The sequence below is a fragment of the Amblyomma mixtum genome, chromosome 5, assembly GCF_055824585.1.
Source record: "Amblyomma mixtum isolate Tamu chromosome 5, ASM5582458v1, whole genome shotgun sequence".
In the NCBI taxonomy this organism is placed as follows: domain Eukaryota; kingdom Metazoa; phylum Arthropoda; class Arachnida; order Ixodida; family Ixodidae; genus Amblyomma; species Amblyomma mixtum.
In genome coordinates, this window is record NC_143016.1 from 37221288 (window position 1) to 37243320 (window position 22033).

Below are 22033 nucleotides of genomic sequence, written 5' to 3' on the forward strand. Positions count from 1 at the left end.
CCAAAACCGGCCTCTAGGACGCTAAACGAACTAACTTTCCCTGGCATGCATGCAGATACGTTTAGAGCAGTCCGAACAACGAGCTTTTAAGCTTTCTTGACGGAACACAGCATTCCCGCCCTGTATCGGCTCCCTGAAAGTTTGTCCAGATAGGAAGTCGGAATGAGACAATCAGCCATTTGTCAACGCGTCTTTAACGTGTCGCGCTAAAGTTATGGGTGTAAATTCTACTAAACCGTCTTGTTTATTTAATACGGAAGCGATTAAGGCAGAAACTCCGTTTATATTCTTTAAATACGTTTTTGTACGCATCGTGAGCCACTGGCTGGTGACGCTCCTAGAGCTGGGAGTAGCAGACGACGCGCCCATCATAAAGCGACCGCAGCGCCATAGCCTTGGCGGATGCTTGGCGGTGACCACGTGGGTCAGCTGCTCACCCTGGCGCCTGTCGCTGTTTCCAACTCAGCGCGTTTCAATAATGCTCTTGGCAACAGTGTATTTAAGATGGCGGCCTCCATGGGGAAAGCATTGGGAGAACCGTGGTAACTGCGGTTAGCCGTGGTGAAAACTATAATCGCTTTGATGGCTACATGAGCCACAGTAGGAAAACATTACCGCATCTAGAACACTACCGCGACGGTCACGGTGGTTTAGTTGTGGTCGATAAGATTTGTGGAGCATTAATGAACATGTGTTGTGCTTCTAACGATTGGAAGTCACATCAGCCTCGTTAAAGTGCTTTCTTGCTCGTATCATAATGAAGCTCAAGCAATTAAAAAGCATCCTGGATAGTGTGGACACTTTTGATAATCCGAATGTTCATTTGGAGCAGTACCCAACACCGCCAGATATTGCAGGTATGGTCACATCTTGAGTTTTGGGACATTGTCTCAGTGCCTGTATGATAGAAATGTGCCTAGTTTAGGAGTGACAGATTTACTGACTCATGTTGTCCCTCGTAGCTCATGTGATGCATCATGTGTTCAGCCAAGGAGAACTCGAAGGCATGTGTGTGGCCGATCTTGGCTGTGGCGCCGGAATACTCAGCATAGGCGCTGCTATTCTAAATGCAGGGTGAGTTCTCGTTTTGAACCTGTATGTGTGAAGCTCATTAATGCGGAGTATGAGTTTCTGGGGAAAGTGGCCTACCGTGCCGTCATTTTTTCATGCAGTGGAATACTTTTATCTGCTTAATTTGATTCTGGTTCTGTGCTCAGTGCTGTGTATGTACGAACACTGACTATTTAAACGGTTGCTGTGCCGCACACGCGCGCTAGTCTGGTTCCGAAAAATTCGTTACTTCATTTTTCGCGAAATGTCTTAAAAAGCAAACATTAAAGTCGCACCGCAAGAGGATATGAAACGCTGCACCCAATTGGTAAAGGAAAAAAAATTTTCAGAAAGGAAAAAAATGTTCCTGCAAGATGCACCGGGTTTCTTTTGCTGTTATCGAAAGAAAAAAAATAGTACTTTACTGTACTCTGATTACTGTCCTCTCTGATTAAATTGTTTTGTTTCATCTCGGTTTGAAAGCTTCCTGGATTCAGTAAACTGCTTTGAAAGATTTGAGAATACCTCTTGTAAATTTGGAAGTGTGTGAATTATGTTTTTTTTTTTTTTCCTATACCAGCTATGTCGTGGGATTTGACATCGATGCGGCCGCTTTGCAAGTGTGCGCTCAAAACTGTGTGGAGATGGAAATAGCGTCTGTGGACACAGTCCAGTGGGACCTCACATTGGGCCCTGACACAAGGTGGAAGGCTATGTTTGACACTGTAGTAATGAACCCCCCATTTGGCACAAGGACAAAAGGTGAGCGATTGAGATAGATGTGCACAAGGAGAAATTAGTTGTGTGTAAAAGTGTTTTTTATTTGGTATTGAGTAAAATGCCTATTTATGCCAGAAATTTATTTGGTATTCAGTAAAATGTTCTACATCAGAAAGTTTGCTCTTATTGCTAAATTATTAGCGTTACAACTACCAAATTTTAACAAACTGTTTCTAAAATAAAGTGCCGAAGTTCGACCTTAAGGAATGGTATTTATGTAAACTATGTTTTAGCATAAAAGTACCATTTATTTGTGTTGGAAACTTTGTGGTGACATTTTACAGTCTACTGTAATAGTCTAAAATTACTGCAAATGACGCTTCTTTGTGCACTTCGCATGTCTTGCAAAAATGGGGACACTACATTTTGAGTCAGTGTATCTGCATGGCTTAATATCCAGGGACACAAAAATACCTTCTGCAGAATAATAATATTTGTGAGCCTGATGTCAAAAACCAAGGGACTGAAAAATGATTTTTCAATTTTAGTACCATCATATTTTAGACCACTGGCTTATGCAATGAATAAATTTTTGCATAAGTGAGGACAATGATAATGCCAAAAATTGATACCTGTTAGAAGGATGTTTGCTCATTTTTGGCACTGTTATGAACCATTTGCAAAAAAGTTTTTTTCTGCATTGTCCTCTTTACAGCTTTTTGTGCATGAAACCAAAAGCCACAGCTTTTGTACTGGTTATATTGCACATATTTATTGTTAAAGACCAAAATGCATGTAGTATTCAGTGCACATACTTTATTTCAGTGGCATGTTGACACATAGGATAAACGGCAGATCAGTATGCTATTAGCTATATCCACGGGTTGGACTTTCTAGTTTTAACAGAAAACAAAACGGCCAATGTATGCCGAATTCAATTTTCACAATTTGGTTTTAACTGGAAAATGTCCGTATTCTTTAGTACCCATGTCACAACTAGCTGCCTATCAATGGACGTCACACTCAATAGAGAACATTAAAACATTAAGCCCCGCCGCGGTGGCTCAGTCGTTACGGCGCTCGGCTGCTGACCCGAAAGACGCGGGTTCGATCCCGGCCGCGGCGGCTGAATTTCGATGAAGGCGAAATTCTAGAGGCCCGTGTACTGTGCGATGTCAGTGCACGTTAAAGAACCCTAGGTGGTCGAAATTTCCGAAGCCCTTCACTACGGCGTCCCTCATAGTCTGAGTTGCTTTGGGATGTTAAACACCAATAAACCAAACCATTAAAAAATTAAGCAGCGCAGTTGTGCGCTTTGGGATATTGCTGCACTGTTGCAAACCAGGAGGCTCCAGCAGTCAGGTACCTGTCGTCGTGGCCGCAGTCGTGGCCTAGTGGTTTGAGCGCCCGTCTCGGCTGCGGGAGGTGGGTGGTTCGAAACCAACCCACCGCCGGGCACCCACCGGTCAAAAGGGTACAAGCGTCCCCCGGCCTGGCCGACTGGTGGGTTGTTGTGCAGAGGGTCATAACCCAGCCAACGCCTGCATAGCGTTGGCTCATTGTTTTCTTAAGCCATTCAAGCAACAACATTAAGTATCTCATGTTGCAGAAAAACTGGCGTTTTTATTGTCGTCATTGACAGTGACTGAAAAATTCATGAAACATCCATAGCAAAGCAACCTAGATGTCAGGTGGGTCACCTAGGTCGCGTGCCCTTAAGACATAAGCACAACCTGCCCACACTGAATTGTGAGCAAACTGCTCACCATTGCAGGCGGCAGTTAAGTTATTCATTGGTAGCGAGAGGTTGCTCGGGCAGAGCAAGCTGGGCCTTGCAAGCCCTGTTTGAAACAGCCACCTGCCGGGGCAGTGGCACCATTACGCCAGGAGTCATATGAGGACTTCCATGGATCTGTGCATGTAAAGTTGAGAACGACCTATTCAGCATACACTGTGATTAACCCATTAATGCTATGGCATCACACTCTTTAAGGCAGGTCTTAAGTATCCCTTCCAGTTTTTTAGGGTTGGTCGCACTGCCTTCTTCCTCCCTCCCCCTCTTCTACTAGGCACCATTCAAATAGGTTTGTTTGAAAACAATCATGGTAAACTGCAGAAATGGCGTTTAGCCAACTGCGAAAAGTCAAGGCCCTGTAAGGTCCCTTCCATCCCATGAGGCACAGCTGCCACGTAGATTCCTCGTATGGCAGTTCAGCAGAAGGCCGTATTCAGCAGCAGAGCGATGCATGCAGTACCAGCTGCATATTGGCTCCCGTTCAGTTTCCACTGTCCGTTTGAGTGTGTGATTTGTCCTGCAGCTGTGCATAAACGGCGTTGTGGAATTTATGCAGCGTTTGCGAGTAAACAACCTTGTGGGCGCTGACGTACTTCTGGTAAGGGTGTTTTTGGCGCCAAAAGGGTAGTCTTGACTCTGCTTTTGGTGTACTTATGAAGTGAGTGGACAGGGCGAAGCTTGGTGCTGACACTGGTCCAGTAAACGAAGAACGACTACACCTTGCGCTAGTTAAGTCAGTCAGGCTGACAGTGTTTCGTGAGGAGTGAGCTCTGGCCTAACGTTCCTGATCGCTTTGAATGCAGTGAATGCCTTGGTCGATTTGTAAATAAGTTATAAATAAACTTCCCTCTATGATATGTTGCCCTTATTAGCTGCTTTCACCCACTTATGGCAGCTGCATTGTTAAAAAGTGTCGTGTTCTGTCGCTCTCATCAGCATGCAGACCATGTGAAGCTCAACCTCTCAGTCCACCCAATGCAGAAACCAAACAGTAGCATGGCGACATAGCTTTTAGCAATCAACTTCCAGTTGCACTTTTGTCTTACGGTTCCTTGCACTGCACTTTTAATGGTGATGGCATTTCTTCCTAAAAGCACAGTTGTAAGTGCAACAATTTTTGTGTCAATTACATGTAAATGGAATAATTGGGATGACTAAAGATCAAGAGAAATTCTAGGTGACTTCTGATCACACAAGAATACCATGTTATATTGTCAGAAAAATACTAATAATTTCTCCATAGAAAATAATATTCGCCAAAAGAGACCAAAAGCTGTGTTCTGTAATAAACTCAGAAACAAGTGCGCTAAAATTTTCAAAAAATAAAAACCGAAAAGTCCGACCCCTAGCTGTATGTATTGATGATTAGCACTTGAATTTGTGCTTTTTTTTTGCATGTGGTTGTAGTGCAGCGATAGTGTACGGGTAGAGCGTCCGTCTCACGTGCAAGAGGACCAGGGTTTGAATCCCGGGCCTGCGCAGTTCTCCCCCATGTTTTAAAAGAAAACTCCATGTGTCGATACAGTTGCATTACCAGGCCTGGGGTGCGGCCTGATCTCGGTAACCAGAACCGACAGTGCATTCCCTCACCAGAGCTTTTCACAACCCTGGTGTAGTACTTGGCCACAACCTTCTATGAACAAACCAAATGGCAAGCGTAGCAGGGGGCGGCATAAAGTTAGGTGGGTGGATGAGGCTAAGAAGTTTGCGGGGATGCGGTGGCTGCAACTGGCAAAGGACAGGGTTAATTGGAGAGACGTGGGAGAGGCCTTTGCCCTGCAGTGGGCGTAGTCAGGCTGATGATGATTGCAAAGTGATGCATGATTCATTATTACAGCGCAAAGACGGCACAAAACAAGAAGGGGACACAACAGCGCTGACTGTCAACTAAGTTTTATTCGAGACCAGTAGGGTTTTTTACCACCTGGCGATCAGAACAGGAAAACAAACATACAAGAATAGCTGTAGGCACGCACAAGGGTACAGTAACGGCAGTTATCCGGCACGTGTCAGTGGCATTGTCCCAGAAAGAGATGAAGTATCTAGATTGTGAAATCTGACACGTGCCGGATAACCGCCGTTACTGTACCCTTGCGCGTGCCTACAGCTATTCTTGTATATTTGTTTTCCTGTTCTGATCGCCAGGTAGTATAAAACCCTACTGGTCTCGAATAAAACTTAGTTGACAGTCAGCGCTGTTGTGTCCCCTTCTTGTTTTGTGCCGTCTTTGCGCTGTAATAATGAGTGTAGGTAACCAACTCGCCCAAAATGTTGTATTATGATGCATGATTGCCTCATTTATGGTAAGCACCTCAGCTTGTTGTAGAACTACCAACATAATCTGCCGTTATGCTCAGGGCTTTTGTTAAATATCGGAGCATGCTCCTCAGACCTTTCTCCCATGGCTCTTAAGCTCCCTTTTTTTTTCCATTCAGAGAGTGGTTTGTAATCTAGCATAATCCTCTTTTGTGTTCTTGATAACTTTTGTATTCAACTTATTTCATTGTAGAGCTAGATTGCCGGTTACTTGTTGCATTACTCTAGACCCATACTAGTGCTACGGAGGCATTTGCATGTTCGCCATCATACTGGCTTGCATGGCATGGCTGCCTGTGTTAGTACAAGCAGTGCTATGTATGGTATATTGGCTTTAACGTCCTGAAGTGACACATTAGCTGTATGGAAGGATGCCCTAGTTCAGGGCTCTGGGTTAATTTAGACCACCTGGAGTCTTTAACGTACTCTTACCCTGCACAGCACATGGGAATTTTCGCATTTTACCTCCATCGAAATGTGGCCAATAGTGAGTGAGTGATGACACCAACAATCGAGGACAGCCGGTTTGTCGTAGCTCTTCCAGCATTGAAATGCACCCATATACGCTTTAGTTCTCACCAGCGACAAAAAGTCTATCCTGTTTGAAAGTCCTAAGCATGCCAAACATTGGCCGTCATCATGAGACCCTGTGCCTCACTCTAGAAAGCCCATTCTACCCTCATGTGCATTGATTGCTATGAACGTGCAACGGATATGTATTAGCCATGGTCAACGTTCTTACGCTTGCTTCAGACACTTTTCCATTTCTCGAAATATTTATTTCTGAATCTGTTCATTTTTCTAATGTGACATCAAAAACATTTTTTTGGTTGCCTTACACCAGCATTCATGTCTAACCTGTCTTCGAATGAATACATTAATATCCTGGTGCACTCTATGGCATGGCATAATGTGCACATTTTGCAGCTTCAGCAATGCATAGTCTAGTGTGCGCTTGCACTTATGACGTTCTCACTGAAATTTTGTTTTGATGGTGTTGTTTCTTTAGGTCTTGACATGGTTTTCCTGAAAACAGCGCTGTTCATGTCGTCAGCTTCTGTGTACAGTTTGCATAAAACTTCAACACGAGAAGTAAGTGCGTTTTCTTCGTTGTATTATAGTATTTCACAGGCATAACTGCGGCTGCATGTTTAAATGTGGACATTGTCGCTAATATTTCAGATTCAGTGCATTTTTTGTTACTAACTTTTACATGCGTCACTCTCTTGAAACTTCTAATTCGCCCTGTAACCAAGCTGAACTTGCTTCAGAGGGCTGATTGCTAAGCCACTTAATGTAGAAATTCTGACAAATAAAATCAATGATAACAAACAGCATACTGTCAAGGCATTAGGCTCTCGAGACATAATGCTGTTGATTTCGTGGTAGTTTTCCTAATTTTTAATGTTGCAGTCGTGACTAGTGGGAAGGCTGAGAGCATAGTGTCGCCATTTATTTGGCAGATTTCTTTCCATTTCTTTCCATTTCTTTCCAAGGAAGAAATTCAGGGTTGGCAGTAGTCGTAGAAGTTTGCACTTATCAAGTACTCTGCTGAGGTGTACAGTGGGCCCCTGTATGAATGTGTCTCCATACTTTCTAATTCGTTCAAAGATCATCAGGATGACTCAAGAAGAGGCCGGAGGCATTAAAGTAGGAATTTATCTGATATCATAAACATGGCTTGTGCAGAAGAAGGTGATAAACAGCACTCTTGTGTAAAAACAATAAAGCAGACAAAGTTTGTGGCAATATATAATGCACTACCCACCTGAATACTGCCATTTTTCTGAATAAAAAGGCATGAAGAGAACTGAGGTACTAGCATTTTATGTAAAATACTCTATCTTGCTTGTTTGTGTGCAACTCTGAAAGCATCATTCCCAGCAATTTCGAGCCCTAGTGTTCTTCACCACATTAAACATATCTGACTGAGGAAATGAAAGTGATAGCAAGTGTTTTAGTCTGCCTGGCATAGTACACGATGAAACGCTGATATGTTGAGGTAAGCTTTCTCTGTCCACACCTTACTATGCTGTTTCTGCTGCGTATATGGTATTAGCAGTTTATATTTGTTTGAACGCTCAAACTAAAGGACTCGGTAAAATATATTGACGATCATGCCGCCTGTGAAAGGGAGCATACGTGAGCGGCCCAAAAGCCGTTCAGCTTTTCGCACGATGCACGATCTGTGCTTGCATACGTGAACTACTTAAATAATAGAAAAAGAAATGATAAGCATGTGCCACATTTTCTAAAGTTCGGTTCTAACTGAAAACGGTCAGTATCTTCCTTATGTGTGTCGTAGCTTTCCTAGATATTCAGTAACTGTTACAGCAGTGCGGTGAGACAGTAGGGTGGTTGGATTAAGTAGCTCAGTTGTATCTTTGGATGCATTGCACACAGCGTTCTCTCAAGCAGTGGAGCAGAGACTGCATTACCTCATCAAGCATTGTCTACTAGCGCCGCATGTTCTGGTCACAGACTGTCATCACCTTCCTAAAACCATCACACTTCATAAAGGAGTTCTTGAGCAGCATGTAACGACACTGACGGTGTTTGTAATCACATCAAGCCATTATCAGCTCGAAACAATGACACATGTCTTGAAAAAGTGTTGGGTTCTGGCTTCCACTACGGTCATCGCAGCATCTCCATCCTTTTCTGTTTTTTTCGCCTGTTCCTTTTTTCTATAATGTGTTGAAATTTTTTTGAAGCCAGGTTTTTGTTAATTCACTTCACCTCACTTTCATCTTGATGCATTTTTTTATGGCGATAGTATTTCACATTCTAACTATTGCTCTAAACACAATGCTTTGTGTATTAATTACTTGTAAATAAACTGCTCTTGCGAACAAGCAAGCAAGATAAATTATACAGACCTTTGAGCGCACATGGGTGCCCATATGTCACTAAAGAAACAAGACAAAATGGTAATTCTTCCACAAGAAATAATATCTGCGGAAGAAAAAAAACAGTGAAAATTGTGTTCTCAAATAGACACCGAAAATCTTCCTCCAAATTTTCAAGAAATAACAACTGAAAAGTACAACCCCTAATTGTAACTAACTGTTGGGATGTGGAAAAAAGTTATTACTGTGGAGAACTAGCTCCAGGTGCTGCTGTCATAGACCCTCTACCTACGTGTGTCAGCAGCATTTGGTGTTTTATATGCATTTTTTCTTTTGACACCGCTTTGTTTCTTTTGATTCCGTCTGAAATGGTCACAACTTATGGTGTCAATTTGGACTGTGTGCTTTCTGCCTTTTCAATTTTTAAAAGCGTCGTCGAATTGATAGTTTCTTGTTTGTGTGCTCTTTTCTGCATTATTACATTGACTTAATTACTCATCTTTTATCTTGCAGCACATTGTGAAGAAGGCTGAAGAGTGGGGTGTCTACTGCAGGGTTGTGGCTGAGCTTCGCTATAACATAGATCGACTGTATACGTTTCACAAACGTGATTCAACAGATGTTGCCGTTGACTTTGTGCACTTTTCACATCGCAAGTTACCTGAAAAATAATAAACTAGTCAGCTTCTCACCAGCCGACATGTGACCACCATACATCAGTACCATATCAGAACACAGATGCTGTGAAGAACAGTTTATTTGCAAAGCTTTACAAATAAGAAGACATGATTCTAGGTCAGATATGTACAAGTGCAAACAGTGCGTTAAAGGGACTTTAGGACGAGAGTTTTGCCCATGACAGAAAAGGTCGTACTGTTCTGCATCTAAAACTTGTAAAAGGCCCTATTTTATGCACAGCTCCTCTAACAAAGGGTCTAAGCCACATTGTTGCTCTTTGAATTTCAAAGCCGGAACAGTGCAGGACACTTTTACAAGTTGAACTGACTGCTTTTTCAGTGTTTTTTTTAGCATCAACATGCATTCAGGAATCTTTAGCAGTTTCTGCATGGGCTTTTGTCCCTGACCAGTAAAAACTGCACCGAAGCTGCTTTTGTAAGACTGGCAACATATATTAGTTATAATAGTTGGAGAACTGAACGCTATCAGTACTAAAAGAAAGCACTTATGTACAGGCCAAACATATTTTTTTCAGCCATTTGCCATTTACTTTAGAAATGGAAGGTTGAGAAGTTTAAGCAGGAAAGAGATTCAAGTACTTTTGTGTGCGTGACTAATATTTGTACTTGGTTTTCATGACTTCGTGATGTATTTTGTGATAAACTCAGATGAAGTCTGATTGAATGACCAAGGTATGTGTGAATGCAGGCTGTTGAATATTGTAGCAGCATTTTGATTCCACACTGCATTCCATGAGCCTAAACCTTTAATCTGTGCTACCACAATTTTTCAGTGATGTATCTGAATATTTTGAAATGTGCAGAAGGTGGCAAATTAAATTGCACCACACCATTTTCCGGTGTAGAAGCTTTTAAAAGGGCAATTCCAGCGTTTTTTGTATCTCCACTTTCCGGGTACGTTCTCCGCTAATTTCTGGTCATTTGTGTGAAAATTCGCAGGAGCCTGATGTCTTGTTGCAGCACAAATGCATTTAAAAATTTTCCATTTCATGGCCTGAAGGCGATTTCTATGGACAATCTTGAATGTGTGACATCACAGTTTGGCGTGCTCGTTCATATTTGGTCTGCAATTGCTGAAGAACAGAATTTCACGCTTGCTTTTGCTCATTTGAGACAAATAATGACCGAAGTTGTCACAGTCAACCAGTTTAGCCAAACAGCACACACACGATAAGTTTGAGGACAGCACCCCTGACGTCATAGTTTGAAGTTTGACCGAAAGACACTTTCGGTGTCCTGATTTTTGCTGTTTTAAAATGCTTCTACTCTGTATTTTGAAAAATTGTTTTTTGTATCAGAGAGAGGGGACTCTAAATAATCTGATATGATTATAAACTCAAATTGACCAAAAAACTGCTGGAGTTGCCCTTAACCCTTTCTAGTCAAGTGTACTTTCCCCAGTGACTGCTGCACAGGTCAGCATTCTCTTAGACCTTCTAGCCCCTCACAAGGAAAGGTAGTGCCACTTCATGTTTTGGTTATAACCACTTATTTAAAGCATTTTTTCAACTTCGCTAGTGCTTCAGCGTGACTTCTTTAGTGTGCGGTAACTCTCGCAGCAGTCTCCTAGGTTGAGGCCAGGCTTTCTCTCGCATGTCTTGCAAAAGACATGCATTCCTTGCGCCGCATTTTATCATTATGTCACTTCAGACAGCTTGCAATCCTTGTTGAAAGAGGCACATAGTTGTCTTCATCGCTGAAGTCATCTTCGATTTCTACAAAGTCATTAGACAAGTTTCCATAACACGCTTGCTGGAATATAAGCCATGCTATGATTTTTTGGCGCCAATTCAGGCCCTCGATATCACATCATAAAAAAATATTTTTGCATCGGTATGGTGCTGCTATCCTCGGGAGGAAAGCCAGATAGCCAGTTTGCAGGCTACAATGATTCCAATCAGAAGGCGCGCAACTTTTCTTGGCGAAATGGCAGACAAAATGCTGTGTCGGGCCATGCCCGACAAATCAACGGGCACACAACTTTTCCATTGTCAGGCGATGTCTGACAGATGACCAGAAAGGGTTAAAGTTCATATTTGTTATGTTTGGCTCTTTATAGTTTGCTTGTAATTCTAGCACGATAGCAAGGTTTGCATGTATTTTCCGTGTTCATGTTCTGGCATAAAAAGCCTTGTTAAGAATGCGTGGAACCTTTTTGTAAGCAGAAGGAATACTGTCAGCAGGTAAAATCCCTATACTGTGAATTATGGCAAATGTTGCACTAAGCACGCTAGCAGTCAAACATTTCTACTTGTTTCACACACATATGGCAATGAGGCAAAAACTCATGTTCTAAATGTATAGCACAAGATGGTGTCGTGTGAAGTTTCCCGTCTGCATATTTTTGTTCATGAATCTTCGGGAAGAATCGCAAACGTAAAATAAGTTGGATCATTCAGCGCTGGCTCTCTGAACTTAGACGGACCACAAGAGATACTAGTTCTTCTAAAATGGAGTGCAGTCTGTAACCGAATGGCATTTCACACTGCTTTAGAGATGTGGTAAAAGACACGGGTGGCTATTTACACAGGCTTATGCACATTACACAACAAAACATGCAAAGCGTTTAGTGCATACAGTGACGATTATGGGCGAAATACAATTTCAAAAACAACATGGTGCTTGCTGGTATTCACCCTAGATAAAAAGTCATGAAATAAACTTCAAAAACATCACACCACAGAGAGAAAGAAAAATCTAAAAAGCCAGTGAGGCCTTTCTCTTGAAGCAACATAGTATTACCCGTCTCCTTGTGTTCTTTAGTTTCACCGGGTGAGTCGGTGGGTAGAACGTAACTTGCTCATTCTTCGTTTCCTTGCACTGCAGTTGTTCAGTGCTTTCTGTACACCAGCAGTGATGTAGAGGGATGGGGCATTAGGTATGCTCTTATATTCCTGTACAGCAGTTTTCTATATTCTCTGTTCCTACAGTTCAAAGTCTGGTGAAAATGGTATATTATTTCAAATTTTGCATCTTGCTTTTTTATATTGTTATTTTGTTTACGTGTCTACGATAGATTGTGCAAGCATTATGCTCAAAAACCTAGACTTTGTGCTTGTGTGGGTTTTTTGTTGTGGCTGAGAGGGTGGGATGGCACATATCCTCAGGTATAACCTGGTGTAAACATTATCACACATGCTACACAAGTTTGTGGACAGTCTAACGTGTTGTTAGGTCAGGACTAGTGACTATTGATATGACAACTCCTTTTGCACTGCAAAACATTTTGAAGTGCAATGTTTAATGTGCCAGTAGGCACATATTTGATGAACGTAGGTATTGTGGAACGCACAAAAAGAAGCTGTGTCTAGGTTTGTCCGATTGCAGGCCACTGTGAAGTGCAGGCCATTGTGAAGTTTTGCACAAGTCATTTAAAATTTTGGTCACATAAAGCCTTCTCCTTCAAAGTGTGTTAAGTCAAAGATTCGCACCTGAGTTTTCACAGCAGGGCCAGAAACACTTATGCAGAGCCGTAATCGATGCTCCAGGGAGAAAGCAGGTCGTATTATGGCACCCATGGGTCGAATTCTCCGATCAGTTCTCTCGGGAAATTATTTCAGTTAAAAGTTCGGTCATCTTTGGAAAGATTTGCACTCCGTGAAAGGCACCGACCTCTTGTCAATCAGTATTGATCGCGCAAAGGAGCAGTGGTGCCGTGGAGCGATCTGCTTGTCCGGCGTCAGCTTATACCAATTTACTGCCTTCTTGTAGTGACTCGTCAGTGCTGCACGGCCGCCCCATCGCATGCGAAGCTTTTGTGAGGGCACCGAAGAACACGTTTCCACTTTCGGCCGCTCAGCAGAACATGGGACAGACCAGTGCCCTAGGAAACTTTCTGCGAGTATTCGCAACGTCGGATGCACCCAGCTAAGCGGGGGTCACTGGGAAAGGTACTGAGGATGCCGCAGCCAGCTGGTGACCACATGGTGCATGCACTGCCTTCACTATGCCAGCTTACATCTTGCAGTGCATGCCGTGCCGGTGTGCCCAGCTGCCACAAGTGTGAGTGCGGTTTTCTGACTACCCTTTCCCAGTGACCACAGAGCGGCCTGCTTTGGCACATGTTGAGAGAGATCAGTGGAGTCCACCTAGAGAGTGCCACCCCAACGGTATTGCTCCAGGCTGTGCGCCCATCACCGGCGAGAGGAGCAGCGGCATTCGCTGGCCACCAAGTTCTCGAGCGTGGTAGTCATCACGCCGTCTTCATCCAGGTACGTCACGTTCAGGGGCATGTATGTGGCCCAGTTGCAGCTGGACACCTGCAAACATAATTGTGATATCGATGCTGCGGTGGAACATATTGGGCAACGTGCACTACTGCATGCTGAAAATTCTCAGAGAAGAATGCACTTTATGGTGACGCATGACACAAAGTTTATGGTGACACATGCTCATATCTTCTGTGTAGCAGAAAGAAATATCGGTCGAAATTTTTGGGCCCTTTTTCATGCCTATTGTAGGGACCACTGCCCCATTTGCATGTCTGTGGACAGAGCGCGTTAATATGTAGGGAAAGGCCCTCCAGCCGCCAGTAACCCAGATAGTGCAACGTCCGTCCGGAAGATGTACCTTTTATTCTATTGTGTCATCCTGAGGCAAGTCCTCACTGGTCCTGTAGTCTAATCTCACGGCAACCTAGAGCTTGCCTACAAAATCTGTCCTATTTTCAGCACACTAGATTATTTCGTGTAAATAATGTGCGATATTAGTTGCTCACTGTGGGCAACATTCACGGGAATGGTATAAAATTCTTTTACGAAGCTGTTAGTGGATCATTGAGGACGTAGACGTCATCAGCGTTTTTGGATCCTGTCACGTGACCTTGCGCCGTCACTTCACAGTTAACATGGAGCCGTCGGAGCGCGCCCTCCGCTCGCTGGTCACGTGGCTACTCGACGCTTCTGATTGGCTTTTAGAGTCCACCGACGCAATGGCGCTCAGTTCGGCGCTCCCATCTGGTGCCTTGGGTTCAGCTACGCAGTGCGGTCGACGATGAAAATAAAGCACGAGTCGGGCACGTTGCCCGAATTTTTTTAGACCATCCTATGTTTGTCGCATGCAGCTTGCAATACAGGCCGCCACCGTCTAGTTATGTTCAATCCCCCTCGTGTGCATATGCCATCTTATGAGGCCAACAACAACCGCATGTGCTGTTTAGCCCTAGGAGCCTGCTATGTTACATCTCTAGTTTGGGCGCTCCGCTGCAACCCCGCGATTTCCCGACAGTGGTGACTCCAAGCAAAGAAGTGACCGACCCCAGCGACCTACAGCCTGAAGCTACCTCACGCACACGGGACGTTGCAGCAATTCAGCTGCGTCTGCCATTGTTCTGCCGAAAGAACCCGCAGATGTGGTTCGCCCAGGTGGCAGCACCTCGTAGACACATTGGTTTCACCACCCACTTTCCAACCTGCTTGAGGTGGCTCAAGAGGTCGCGGACATCATCTCTGTGCCCTTGGGCGATGCCCCATATCAGCGCCTCACGCAGAGCATCTCGGACTGCACTGCAGCGTCCAGGAGCGCACGGCTTCAACTGCTCACTGGAGAAGAGCTTCAAGATCACCGCCGCCTCCAGCTGCTCACTAGCGTGCGGCAGCTCCTGAGAGCAAGCAACGTGGACACCAACGGTGCGTTGTTGAGGGAGCTTTTCCTGCAGCGCCTGCCGCAGTCCACCCGCCTAGTACTGGCTGCTGCAGGCGACGGTACCTTCGATCGCCACGCCCAGTTAGCTGATAGAGTCCACGACGCGCATTCTCCTTCTGTCGCCGCCCACACGTCCACACCAGAGACCTCTGCCATGTCCCGTTTAGAGGCCCGGATCGACCAGCTCGCCGCTTCTCTCGACGCCATAGCCAGCGCGGTTTCTCCCCACTCCCTGGCCGCCTTCTGCTTCCTCGAGGGATCCACGATCGCGCCGGTCTGCGGGTGTTGTGTGTTGCCTCCTTGTTCTTGTCCTGCGTCTGTTTCGCTGGTTCCACCTTTGCGCGTTATGAACCAACTGGCCCAGCAATTTACTCTATTGAACTTGTTCGTTCCTTCTGCTCCGTAGCATCTGCAGTACCTCCAATGCTTACAGGACTACATTCGACGTCTGCGCCTGGCCTACTCGATCTTCCGATCATCGCATTTTCGACGCACGTTTTTCTCCGGCGACACGCTGTAAAGGCGCCCCTTCTATAACGGGCCGCACCGCGTCCTCCACATCTTAGACGCCCAAGTCCGCGAACGGTCGCGAGGAGGTGGTCCCGTTGGATCGCATCAAAGCGGCCTACATCGAAGCACATTTCGCAGAGCTTCCCTGTGAAGTGGTTAGCGTATCCGCCGAAATTCCTGTCGTCAAGACAGCCCCATCCCTCCCTCGTCGTCGCGTCCGTTTTGGCCCCGTAGCGCCCAGCAACGCCGCAACGCGGTGGCGCTCAGTTCGGCGCTCCCAGCTGTCGCCTTGGTGCCAGCTACGCAGGCCGGCAAACGATGAAAATGGAGCAAAGCGGCATGTGCCCGGGGCTCAAGCCGGGCACGGGCAGTTCGGTCTTAGGAGCCTGCTATGCTGCACCTCTAGTTTTAGGGCTCCGCTGCAACCCCGCGATATCCCGATAGGCTGAACTACGAGCGCAAAGTTGGCGGCGTTGATGAAATTCTGGCAGGCCAGAACAGGTGCAAAAAGGTTCGTGGGGCGCATAGAATGTCAGTATGACGCAGCACATTCAGCAGCTGCGCTGGTAAAACGCATTAATAAGAAGCCATAACCTCAGTCATATTTTTTCTTCGTTTGTGCTGGATTCCGCCTCATACTTCGCAAGACGTTAGCCGCGCTAAGAAAGATTAATTCTCGACGACTGGTTCATCATATTTATCGAAGACGACGGGTTGCTCATCCCAGTGGCGTTCTAGTGCGAAAGCACTATTCCGATGGGTAAACCCCTGGCAAGATCTTGCGATGTCTGTAGATTTGACCAAAGTGAAATAAATAAATAAAAATAAATGCAATAAATATCCGCGACTGGGATTCGAACCCGCGGGAGCGCGAACAGATCAGCTTCGCTCGCCCCTGCGCGAGAGTACTAGGTTATCGCGGCGTTTTTTTTTTTATTTCCTGTTGCGGCAATTACAGAAGCGCACCAACCGTGACGGTTCGCACGGAAAGCCTAGTTCCTGGGGATGTCACGCACCTTACGTACAGTCTTTGCCAAAAGTAACCCGGCACAGGTGGTTTGTGTCTTAGCCGTGTAGCGAAGCCCTTACATCAGCCCTTAAGCTCTGAATCTGTGTACAGTAAGGTGAACCCTTGTACTCACGTTCTGACACCTTTCTGTCCTTAAGCGTGCCATAGAGGCTCCGTTATAGGGTTGAGAAGCAAAACCCTGTTGCTCGGTTACTTTTGGCAGAGGGGGTACATTCAACAAGATAACTGCACAGACGGACGTCACGATCACAATTTCTCACTGCCGCAGCCGAACACACCTCGTGCACATCATCTTCTACATCGACTGATTCTACTCCCAAACCAATATTCGCGCTTTGAGCTACGCGGCTGTACCGACTGATGGTTGGTTGGTTGGTTTATAGGGTTTAACGTCCCAGAGCGACTAAGGCTATGAGGGACGCCGTAGTGAAGGGCTCCGGAAATTTCGACCACCTGGGGTTCTTTAACGTGCACTGACATCGCACAGTACACGGGGTACAGGTGTGCGCTGCATGCGTTGGCATGCACAACGTTGTGGAAGAAACGGGTCACTAGAGCAATACGCGTTGGCGTTGAGGACATTGGTGCAGAAACGAGGCATTGTATACCATGGGCCGCCGGCGTACATTGGTTAGCATGGGCCACAGAGAGGAAGCAGTTTAACGAGAAAGGTGGATATTGGGCGTCATGGTTTCGAGGGAGACACGTGGGTATTTTTAGCTATCAGTTAGATGACAACTGTCATCGTTCCGATAAAAAGGGGAAGAGCTACTAATTAGTGCAGTAGGCCAAGTTGTAACATGTCGGCTAGTTGGCATAATTCCTGACACATGGACAACTTTAGCAAAATATACGTGCAACAGCACAAGACAGAACGCGGGACGAGCGCAAGGGACAGTCGCAATGCTTACTGGAGTCCCGAAGACACTCGCAGCATTCTGAGTGCAACCATCTCGACAACTATGGAGGAGGGAAAAAGGATTCCCTTTCCTTCCTCTATGAGCTGAACTTATATTCCCTGTGCTTTGTGAGAGCGGGGAAAAGAAAATTAAAAATAAGGCAACCTTTGCAAAAATTGCACCTTGACGATGTACAACTCCATTACGCAAAAATTTTCCTGTTCCGCCTACGGGTGGGATGTAAATAACTGAAAACCAATCAGTTAAAAAATAGAACTGCCCTATGCGACCGTAAACATTTCCGCTTCACGCTCATGTCCGAAAATTACACGATTTTTTTTTTATTCACAAACATAGCTGCCAAACAGAAACGATCGGCATGAACAAAGCGGCAGGAACTATGGCAATAGAAGTAAAACTCCTCATTTCAGAAATGTTGAACTGTATCTGTGAACTCAACCTTTGGCATGAGCGTTTAATGTGTAGAGTTTGTGCTGCTCCTTCACGTGTTCCTGTTATGTCACTCAGCATTCAAGTCTGATGGTGCTGCTTCAGGAATATGCGTCTTTAAAATCTAATTTCATTATTTGACCATGAAGTATGGTGCTTTTATATTATCCATGTCTGATCATTATATTATTCTCCGTTACCGATGCTCGTACAGCAGACCATGAGAGCTTAATCAAGCTGCTTCGCATGCAAGGCCGATTTTTCTATGCTTTCCTAACAATCCCGAAACAAGTGTGGGAATAAAGCCTTGTCGGGGCTGGTTCGTGTTGCATGGAGCACCTGTGTCATGCAACTCGCAGGTCACTCCGTGCGCGCGCACTGCACGGTGGGCAGGCTTCGCGCGTTACGCGTTGCAGCTGCGTTGCGCGCTGCGATCGCTTACCGCTCTGACGCAGGGGCGCCTGCTTCCCTTTCCGCGACGCCTCCGTCCGCCGCGACAGTGACACGCGCCGTGGCAGTAGGAGTATGTGAACCCTTCGGGGAAGAGCACGTTGTCCAGGCCGAGCTCTGCGCGGTTAGCAACGACGGCACTGGGAGTGAGTAGGGTGCGACTGTCGAAGCACTGGGCACTCTCGTCGCGTCTGGCTGCAGCTGAATTTGCAACCCACGTCAGACACGTCTCGGATACAAGGAACCAATTAAGTCGCTAAAAAAAAAAAATGTCTTGCGTATCTCATCAAAAGCGCTCGCCGTAGCTGGCAGCAGCAGGATGATAGACTGTTCGTGTGCCTTCTCAGTGGTGGGTGGCTCTTGTTTCTTTATTTCTCTCTCTCTCTGTTATCTTGTTAAAGCGCCTCTTTCGTATTCCGTGACCAAATGCGAACGCACTGCGTGTGTGTGTCCCTTCTTGGCTAAAGGCAATCTTAAAGGCATTGGGCAGCCGAGAACGGTCCTAGCACCATCCGCGAAAGCCATGGAGGCGGATAGAAGTGGATGTGCTAAGGGAAAACTCGACAACTGTTTCGCTGTGTGAACCTGCTGAGAAGCGAATCGTTTCTGGAGTAAGAGACCTGAGAAGCCAACCTTACATATTTTCCTCGGTGTATTTTCTTTGGATTATATCCGTGTGAAAAGATTCGAAAGATCGATATGTCGCCACATTTATCTACATGGTTCCTGGCTGCTGCTGCCGTTAATCCTCAGCAAGGAGCACTACGCTTAAAGACGTCAAACAACGTTGCACCGAGAGGTCCAGTGGCTGCGCCTGTTTCTGCAGACGTTTGAACGTTGGGTGCCTTAGTGTGCTCGGCATGCGTTGCTTCGAGGCGGAAGGTGACCTCACCTGCGAAGGTGACCTCGAACTCGGCAGGCGTGCATCCTCCGCGCTGCCCACTGTCGCCGTCAGTGCCGGAGGCCTCGTCCTGGGCCTTGCGTCGGCGACGCCGGTGGGGCCTGCATGGGGACGAGCGAAGGCGGTCAGCACGCTGTACACCTCTCCCCGTGGACTCCACCCGCTCTAGTGTTGCGCTGTTACAAAAACTTATAAGGCGCTGAACACCAGAGGTGAAAGGTGGCCGGTACGACGCCTGCATGCAAGCATCCACTGGAACCTGGCTGCTCGTAAAAAAAAAAAGAAAAAGATTAAAGGTAGGGGTACTGGAATATTGATTTTTTCGAATGTGAATGAAATACTGATATGAAGAATAAATGCCTTCGTATTTTCTGCTATGAACAAAAAAACGTAAAAAAGGTAAATAGGCAAATGCTGTTGTCCTTACTTCTTTTCTTTTCAAAATAGTGTATGATCTTTGCAGTCGGAATAAAATGGCTGCGGCTTAGCTGAGCTAACCCTGGATATTCAAGTGAAAGTCACGCTTGCATAGCCCGCGTAAAGTCACGCTGCGGCCTATTACTGCAGTGCAGAGTGTCTTCCACAACGCTGTCAGCGCTAACGCATGCAGTCCCACATCTCTCTCTCACCACCGCTACGTACCTCAAAGCGCGATTCAGGCGTCCACTATCCCAGGGAGCCAGCTGTGCGCTCTTCCTTTCCTCAAAATCATCCACTCTAGGAGGTTGTCAACGCCAATAATATAATGAACGTACCCGCGGGGTTTGGAGCACCTTATCACTTGGGAGGCTTGGGAGACCCTACAGCGCTCCGGGGACCCGGCCAAGCAAGCCATCGCCGCAGGCCGTGCTGCCAGCGTCATGAGCATCCGGGACATGAACGTTTCAGTGCAGTGGGGCCGTGCGGGGGCCCGAGGACCTATGTGTCCCAAACTCCCCTGTTCCAAATAAAGTTTCCACCACCACCGACGCTCCATAGCTACAGTGCCGCACTCCGGCCACAACTTTGTCAATGCCAAGGCATGCAGCGCACATCTGTCACTACCGCCACGTAGCTTAAAGCACGATCGAGGTGTCCAGTGTCCCAGGGGGCCAGTTATGCGCCTTTCCTTTGCTTTGGAAGCTCCAGCTCCTCATCGGTTTTGGCTGCCCGTTCAGCTCGTTTACGCTCCCTGTCTATTGCTGAATCCCTCGCGCGGTTGGCAATGTCGACCGGATGATCAGATTCGGCCCGCCGCCTGCGGGAAGACGTCGCCTCCAGCCGACTCGCTTCGTGCATAGTGAGAGACTGGCAGGCGCGCACGTGAGAGCGACGCCTTCGCCTTTTCGAGCGAACGGAATGATGTGGCTAGTCACGTTGCCGCTGCTGGCAAGACGACGGTCGACGCAGCGGCGGCGGTGGACGCGCGGCTGCAGCTGCGGCGAACCACGTGGTTAATGACGTGACAGACACACCCCCACCGCTTGAAGGACAAATTTGGCCTCCCTCTGACCTTTGCTCCTACTAGGCCAGTAAAGCTTTCGCTTTAAAAGAAAAATGACAGTCAGTTTGCGTAGTTTGGCCAAATTCGAATTAAATGCGTTAGCGCTGTGTGGTCATTGTTTTGTATCGTTTATCGTCCACCTGAAACCTATGTGCGACGTCGTGACGTCATCACAACCTTCGAGGTGTATTATATGCACACTCATACCTGGGCAGGTTGCCTACAATCCTGTGGGAAGATGGCAGCCTGGCACAAAGCAGGCTGCCAAAAATACACATACAACGGCTAAATGCCGGCAATTACTACTGTAAGTGCTAGTTCCCTAATAAATAAAACTAGACCGACTCAGCACAATACTCTAGAAACGAGGCAGCACAGAAATGTGCACTGCTTAAGTGGATATTCATGGCAGTATGCAACCTGCAATGTGGTTATGCAAAAGGAGCAATAAAATAAAATCCATGAATTGACTCATGTTTGGCAGCTGTAAACAACATGATTGGCAGTATCATCATCATCACCCTGACTACGCCTACAGCAGGGCAAAGGCCTCTCCCATGTCTCTCCAATTAACCCTGTCCTTTGCCAGCGGCGGTCATCCTACCCCCGCAAACTTCCTAATCTCATTCGCCCACCTTACTTTCAGTCACCCCCTGCTACGCTTGCCATCTCTTGGAAGTCACTCCGTTACCCTTAACGACCAGCGGTTATCTTGCCTTCGCATTAAATGCCCTGCCCAAGCCCATTTCTTCCTCTTGATTTCGACTAGGATGTCATTAACCCGCGTTTGTTCCCTCACCCACTCCGCCCGCTTCCGGCCTCTTAATGTTCCACCTGTCATTTTTTTCCCCCATAGCTCGCTGCGTTGTCCTTAACTTAAGCTGAACCCTCTTCGTTAGCCTCTACGTCTCTGCCCCATAGGTGAGTACTGGCAAGATACAGCTGTTGTATACTGTTCTCTTGTGGTATATTGATAAAATGCTATTCATGATACGAGAGAATCTGCCATATGCGCTCAAACCATTCTTATTCGTCTGGTTATTTCCGTCTCGGGATCCGGGTGAACGGTCACTACCTGCCCTAAGTAGGCGTATTCCCTTACCACTTCCTGCACCTCGCTACCAATTGTGAACTCCTGTTGCATTGCGAGACTGTTGGACATTACTTTGGCTTTATGCATGTTAATTTTTTGACCCACCGTTCTGCTTTGCCTGTCTGACTCATTGATCGTGCATTGCA

The 22033-nt window shown here is 46.3% G+C and overlaps 2 protein-coding genes across 7 annotated transcripts in view; one reads left to right on the forward strand and one right to left on the reverse strand.

The window, feature by feature from the left end:
* The first annotated feature begins 481 nt into the window (after positions 1 to 481).
* On the forward strand, positions 482 to 9429 carry Mettl5 (Methyltransferase like 5). 2 transcript variants are annotated; one of them, XM_089544008.1, is made up of 5 exons: positions 482 to 857; positions 963 to 1074; positions 1631 to 1812; positions 6891 to 6973; positions 7493 to 7639. In XM_089544008.1, the coding sequence occupies exons 1-5, from the start codon at positions 758 to 760 to the stop codon at positions 7553 to 7555; spliced, it is 540 nt and encodes a 179-aa protein (XP_089400134.1). In that variant the 5' UTR covers positions 482 to 757; the 3' UTR covers positions 7556 to 7639. The 2 variants fall into 2 exon arrangements, with proteins under 2 accessions (XP_089400134.1, XP_089400133.1); XM_089544007.1 differs by lacking the exon at positions 7493 to 7639 and adding an exon at positions 9244 to 9429 and having other exon boundaries at positions 484 to 857.
* A 40-nt stretch (positions 9430 to 9469) lies between these two features.
* LOC149341805 (uncharacterized) overlaps positions 9470 to 22033 on the reverse strand; it is a 50521-nt gene continuing 37957 nt past the window's right edge. For all 5 annotated transcript variants that reach the window (XM_089544003.1, XM_089544001.1, XM_089544006.1 and 2 more), the window contains exons 7-9: positions 19303 to 19412; positions 18403 to 18527; positions 9470 to 13687 (exon numbers count right to left, since the gene is read on the reverse strand). In XM_089544003.1, coding sequence (XP_089400129.1) covers positions 13562 to 13687; positions 18403 to 18527; positions 19303 to 19412 — 361 coding nt within the window. In that variant the 3' untranslated portion in view covers positions 9470 to 13561. The remainder of the gene's footprint in view (positions 13688 to 18402; positions 18528 to 19302; positions 19413 to 22033) is intronic.

Excerpts from the sequence above, each read along its gene's own strand:
- Mettl5 (XM_089544007.1), top strand. The coding sequence starts at position 758 with ATGAAGCTCAAGCAATTAAAAAGCATCCTGGATAGTGTGGACACTTTT. Across the intron at positions 1,813-6,890 it reads ATTTGGCACAAGGACAAAAG|GTCTTGACATGGTTTTCCTG; the intron begins GTGAGCGATTGA and ends TTGTTTCTTTAG. Across the intron at positions 6,974-9,243 it reads ATAAAACTTCAACACGAGAA|CACATTGTGAAGAAGGCTGA; the intron begins GTAAGTGCGTTT and ends TTTATCTTGCAG.